Source organism: Mandrillus leucophaeus, unplaced genomic scaffold (genome assembly GCF_000951045.1).
Source record: "Mandrillus leucophaeus isolate KB7577 unplaced genomic scaffold, Mleu.le_1.0 Scaffold49, whole genome shotgun sequence".
Taxonomy (NCBI): domain Eukaryota; kingdom Metazoa; phylum Chordata; class Mammalia; order Primates; family Cercopithecidae; genus Mandrillus; species Mandrillus leucophaeus.
Genome location: NW_012105253.1, coordinates 3,668,076 through 3,674,522, shown reverse-complemented (window position 1 = coordinate 3,674,522; position 6,447 = coordinate 3,668,076). Strand labels below are relative to the sequence as shown.

At 47.0% G+C, this 6,447-nt stretch overlaps 1 protein-coding gene across 1 annotated transcript in view; it reads right to left on the bottom strand.

Moving 5' to 3' along the window:
• Nucleotides 1-5,837, bottom strand: part of ATP6V0A4 (ATPase, H+ transporting, lysosomal V0 subunit a4) — a 64,378-nt gene extending 58,541 nt beyond the window's left edge. The window contains exons 1-4 of the mRNA XM_011995506.1: nucleotides 5,609-5,837; nucleotides 2,922-3,055; nucleotides 1,001-1,079; nucleotides 608-702 (exon numbers count right to left, since the gene is read on the bottom strand). Coding sequence (XP_011850896.1) covers nucleotides 608-702; nucleotides 1,001-1,079; nucleotides 2,922-3,038 — 291 coding nt within the window. The 5' untranslated portion in view covers nucleotides 3,039-3,055; nucleotides 5,609-5,837. The remainder of the gene's footprint in view (nucleotides 1-607; nucleotides 703-1,000; nucleotides 1,080-2,921; nucleotides 3,056-5,608) is intronic.
• Nucleotides 5,838-6,447: the final 610 nt, after the last annotated feature.

Sequence of the window (6,447 nt, the reverse complement as noted above, 5' to 3'; positions counted from 1 at the left end):
TGATCCGCCTGCCTCGGCCTCCCAAAGTGGTGGTATTACAGGGGTGAGCTACTGCACCCAGCCAGTATTCAGTGTTTTTTATAAAAGACAGAAGGGGAAGGAAATAGAGAAGGAAAGAGGGAGAGTCCCATCAGCTGAAATGTGCTTGAAAACTGCAGTCTTCTGCCAGTTTACCTATAGAAGCCAGTCAGAGAAGCAGCCTCCATCTAGAGTGGATCCAACTCATCTGCTTCCCACCAGACAGAGAATTAGAAAACATCCCCTTATACCCACACTCAGCCCATTCAGTGGCACCCCGCAGACAAGACTGGCTGCCTGTAAGAATCAAAGGCCCACAAGAGCAATCAACTCCTCCAAGTAGGCTGAGCTTCCCTAGGGCTACGCTGAGAAAGGAAAACAGCTGTCTCCAGATCAGCAGGTGTGGCTCTAAAAACTGCACACTGGGATTTTCCTGGGGCTGTAACCCTGAGAAGGAGACGACCATGCAAGCCTGTCTCCCTGCCTTCAGCAACCAGGTACAGGACCTGCAAGTGGCTCTCAGGACCTTCAAGGAGACAGGCTGCATTACTGTCCTTACCTGGGGAGGCCAGCAAAATGGAGAACCTACCTCCAGGGTAATCATTTCCCGTGGGAGCGGGGTCAGTGGGCTTTTCTCAGGCAACTGAACTGCAATCTCATTTTGCATCTCGTCTTCCAGAAAACCTGAAGAATGAAAGCCCACCAGAAACCGCAAGGTGATTGTGTTTTCTCGTAACTAAGAAATGAGGTCAAGCAAGGCGTGTGCCTTTCACTCAGCTCAGCTACCTGAATCGTCCTAGGAGCTGCCACAGCACCTGGATCCCACCCCTACTTCCCCCATTCCCTCCAGGTGGGCCTCTGGGACCACCTCAAAAAGTATTGCAAACAGGGACACATTCGTTAATTAAGTCCTGCAAACTATTGACCCCCTTGCCAGTTCACATTTGAACAGTAAGCAAAAAAAAAAAAAAAATTGGCTTACGGAGGATTCTCTCCAGTGATTCACACCTTCTGACTTCATTCACAAATTTCCTTTGAAAGCTGTTCACATTCATATTTAACTGGGGGAGGAATCACAAGACACACATTAGTAGCAACAGTTGCCAATAGATTCCTTTTGGGTTTTTTTTTGTTTTGTTTTGTTTTGTTTTTTGAGTTTCAATCTTGTCACCCAGGTGACAAGGAGGGCAATGGTGCAGTCTCAGCTCACTGCAACCTCCGCCTCCTGGGTTCAAGTAATTCTTCTGCCTCAGCCTCCCGAGTAGCTGGGATTACAGGCACCCATTACCATGACCGACTACTAATTTTTGTATTTGTAGTACAAAATTGATGGGGTTTTACCATGTTGGCCAGGCTGGTCTTGAGCCTCTGACCTAAGGTGATCCGCCCACCTCAGCCTCCCAAAGTGCTGGGGTTACAGGCGTGAGCCACTGTGCCAAGCCCCCTTTTGGTTATTTTATCTTTTTAGTACTAGAGAATGTTGCTGGAATTCTCTTAGGAATAGATGCTTCCATGCACAAGACAGGCCAGTTACAAGCAAAACATACCTTGGTGTTCTTATACTCAATCCCCCAAATGCTTCAACTTTCACCCTCCCGTTTCTAAAAGAAACAAAGTCCTGGCCAGGTGCAGTGGCTCAGGCCTGTAATCCCAACACTTTGGGAGGTCGAGGCTGGTGGATCACTTGAGACCTTGTCTCTACAAAAAATTACAAAATTAACCAAACATGGTGGCGTGCACTTATAGTCCCAGCTACTCAGGGGGCTGAGGTAGAAGGATGGCTTGAGCCTGGGAGGTCGAGGCTACAGTGAGCCACAATTATGCCACAGCACTCCAGCCTGGGTTACACAGCGAGACCCTGTCTCAAAAAAAAAAAAAAAATTTGACTTAATCAAAATTTAAAACTTTTGTGCATCAAAGGATACTTAATAGCATCCTTTCACTTTCTTAATAGAAAGTGGAAAAACCCACAGCATGGGAGAAAGTATTTTCAAATAATATATCTGCCTCAAAAAAGAAAAGAAAGGTAAAGAAAAAAGAAAGGAAAAGAAAAGAAAGAAGGAAGGAAGCCCACCCTCATCTAAGTTTACCTTATTTCTCTGCCTTGGCTATCCAAATGAGCCTCAAAATCCTCAACGCGGCCATAAAAACGACCACACCTTGAAGACTGCACAGCTCCATGTAACATATCACAGTCATCAACAAAACTTCTACTGTCAGCTCAGCTCAATAAATGTTATTGAGGACCTGCCTCATATGAGGTCCTGTGTGAAGAACTAGGGATGTGAAGAACACGATGTGATCCTTCCCTGCAGGAGCTTAGCTCTGACCTTGACCTTAGTGAAGAAGTAAAGAAGGGCTGGTTTTCTAAATTAGACTAAGAGCTTGATGAGGGTCTAAACTGCCCCTGGGAAATGATACCCCAGTGTCATACTCAAGACAGTCTAACTGTAGAATGTCACTCCGGAACTCAATTCCAGGTATTACAACCAACTCTGGAATCCAAAATACTTTGTCCTCAGCCTGTCTAGTCAGGAAAAATAGTTTTTATGGTCAGAACAAGGTTTGGTAACCTACATGCCCATTGGCTATATACAATGTTTGAAGACGCTACACAAGAGAAAAAAAATTCAATGACATCTAACATGTAGTGATTGCATTAGAGCTTCAAGACATTCCTATAGAGGAGACAGGCATGGAGGGAGGGAGAACATGCTCTTGAATGACCTGCCTGGTCATGACAAATCCTAGCCAGAAGCACTGAAACTAAAGAATTTCGTCGATTCCAGCTCACGGCTCCTCTCCCTACAAAATGGTTATTGTTCACCATAAAGAAGTGCTCTGCAAGAGTTATCTACTCCTACCCCTGCCTTCCTCTTATCTCCAAAGAACTCAGTACCTACATCTTTGAACTGAACCAATCCAAGCTCTCCGAGCTCAGCCACACAGCAATATGCAGCTTCCACCTGGAGAAACAGTTGTGACAAACACATCTCCTCGCTTCGAAACACAGACGCCATCTTGGCCCAGCTTCGGTCTACAAGAGAAAAAGAAAAAGAGATTAGTATTTAAGGTAATAAATGTGTGAAAACCTTAGGATGAAATTTTTAAGTTAAATTAAAATCTAACAGGGAAAAAATGCATTAGGAATCACTTCTGATTTCAGGAGACTTTTTTTTTTTTTGAAACGAGGTCTCACTCTGTTGCCCCGGGCTGGAATGCAGTGGTGCAATTTTGGCTCACTGCAGCCTCAACCTCCCAGGCTCAAGTAATCCACCCATCTCAGCCTCCTGAATAGCTGGGACTACAGGTGTGTACCAGGATACCCAGCTATCCTGATTCTAAAAATATAAACAAAAACAAGATAGCACTTTATGCCCTCCGTCAGACTGGCAAAATACTATACTTTATTTTTGAGACAGAATCTTGCTCTGTCATTCAGGCTAGAGTGCAGTGGCACAAACACGACTCACTGCAGCCTCAATCTCCTGGGCTCAAGAGATCCTCCTGCCTCAGCCTCCTATGTAGCTGGGACTACAGGTCTGCACCACCACACCTGGCTGTTTTTTTTTATTTTTTTGTTGAGATGGAGTCTTGTTGTGTTGCCCAGGCTGGTATTGAACTCCTGGACTCAAGTGATCCTCCCACTCTGGTCTCCCAAAGTGCTAGGATACAGGCATGAGCCACTGCTCTCAGCTGGCAAAATATTTTAAAATATGACTAAAGACTCGAGTTGTGGATGGTATGAGAAAACAGGCCCTTTCATGCACTACAGTGTCACTCCTGAACTCAGTCCTGGGTATCACAACCAACTCTGGATTCCAGAATACTTTGTCCTCAATTTCCCTAGTCAGGAAAAATAGTTTTTGTCATCAGAACGAGGTTTGGTAATCCATATGCCCGTTGGGTATATCAATGTTAATGTGTAAATTCTTTGTAGCTTTTTCAGAGAGCAATTTATCAATGTCTATCAAATCTTATATCCCTCATACCCACAAATCAAGATGTCCACTGCTATTTATCCAGACAGACCTGGATATGTATGGAGAAACAGAGGAACAAGAACAGTTCTTACAGCATTGTATGTAATAATTATAGTAAATGGCTGTAACCTAGATATCCATCAAAAGGGAAATGATTAAATAAACTGTGATATAACAGAGCCCTGTGCAGTCAGCAGGAATAAAATAAATCTGTACGTCCTGTATATGGAAGAAGGATGCCCATGGGTAAGTGGGGCACGGGAATGGTGTGAGTTTGGTTAGCCAAAACTGACTTGCAAGACACAGTTCCACCATACAGTCATAAGTGTGTATTGACACTGCTGATTAAAAAAAAAGACTAAGACTCACACTCCTGAAAGGGGAATCTCAAACATCTAGACTGAAATAGATTAAAACATCCACCATACTCAACAGATGCACGTCCGAAGTTTAACCGTGCAACTGGGAGATGATCTTGAAGCCATCATCACCAGCCCGCACAGAGCATACACAGCCAGGGAACGGAGCCCTGGTCATCAGAGGCCTCCCAGCAGCGATCAATGCATTGCAAACTCTAGGGTGGGGCAGTTTGCCAGTCCTGAACATTTCTCTGTTCCTTAGTAGACCATCCAGTTATGCTGCCCATTGAACTGCCTTTAGTGACACTTAGAACAGGTGGCAGGGAAGGACACCTCCCAGGGGTTAGAAGAAAGTGAACCTCTTTCCAATGGTGAAATTGAAGGCCGCATGAGAGCCAAGGGGAGGAGGAGGGCACAGAAGCTATTCCCAAAGGTCCTCCCGATGGCCCTGCTGCTGCCAAACCACACTGTTTCCCCCCAGGTCAACCTTCTGGAAGAACTTCCACACCTGCAGAGTAGATTTAATTTTATCACGTACAGAGTATCTACTGTGTGCTGGATACTGGGCCTACCCATTGTCCCAGTTTCACACAGGACCAACTCTAAAGTCCTCGAGCTGGCCAGCCAAAGGCTGCAGGACCTGGCCTCCTCTGTGTCCTCCTCCAGCTTTGGCCTCTCCAGGGACCCTGCATTTCTTCCCAGCTTCCACCCCCTTCAGGCCCTTCACCCAGGCCTTCCCCTGGGTTTGGAACCTCAATCTTCTCCTCTCCACCGTCCATCCCACGCCCCACATGACCCTGTCACTCCTCCAGTCTCCATGTAAGGATCTTCTTCCTCCACAAGCCTTCCCTGACACCCCCAGCTCCCTCAAGGAGCTAAGCCCCCTCCTACATGCCCCCAGAAGAGCAATCATTTGCAATCGCTTGTTTTTAACCGCCTGGATTCCCCACACATAAACCAGTGAAGTCCACAAGGCTAGAACCATGTCCTGTTTCCACTTCCACACCGGTCTAGGTCAATAGCACCACAAAGTGGGCGCTCCAGAAGCATGTTCCCATGTGTGGACCAGACGATAAACATCATCCCTCAGGAAGTGCACATGGTCTGGGCCCACATTTGTGCCTTTTGACACCAAGATGAATTCAAAGCTTTCCTACTGCCCTGTCTAGTAGCCAAGTGAACGTAGACCAGAGACCCAAGGCATTCACTTCATGCAGATCAAAAGCATAGCATCAACACCCTTCTTACCCCAGCTTCCTCCAGGCGGGTCCTGCGTGGGGGTCTGGGGCAGACAGTGGTTTCCCCGACCTGATGCACGGAGCAGGGAGCCCCAAGTCCCGCGGCCCTCCGGGCTTGCCAGCCGTCCTGGGTGGAGCAGCAGCCACCGGTGAATCCTCAGGTGGCCTCCCCGCAGCGCCCCTCCCGGCTCCTTCTCCTCCCAGGCTCCCAAAGAGCCAGGAGGCAGCTCTGTTGTATCAACACTGGCCTGTTGTGGGTGAGGACAAACCTGCCCCACCGGCCAGCCCGCTCAGCCCCCGCCCCACCTGTGCCCTCTGCCATGACCTTAAGTTTCCAACAGAAAGCATTCATTTCTTTTCTAATGAAAGTAACTTGCCCCTCAGGGAGCTGAAGGTTGAGCACAAGATTCCTGGAGGCCTTAGAAGGACCCCAGTAAACGAAAACATCCCTTTAACTTGTGAAAATGAAATAACTTTAAAAAATAATTTTGGGGGCCGGGAGCGGTGACTCATGCTGGTAATTCCAGCACTCTGGGAGGCTGAGGTGGGCAGATCATTTGAGGTCAGGAGTTTGAGACTAGCCTGGCCAATATGGTGAAATCCTGTCTCTACTAAAAATACAAAAAAATGAGCGGAGTGTGGTGGCGGGCACCTGTAATCCCAGCTACTCAGGAGGCTGAGGCAGGAGAATCTCTTGAACCCAGGAGGCAGAGGTTGCAGTGAGCGTAGATCATGCCACTGCACTCCAGCCTGGACGACAGAGCCAGACTCCATCTCAAAAATAATATACATATGTATATACGTACACACACATATATGTATATAGGTATATATACATATATACACATA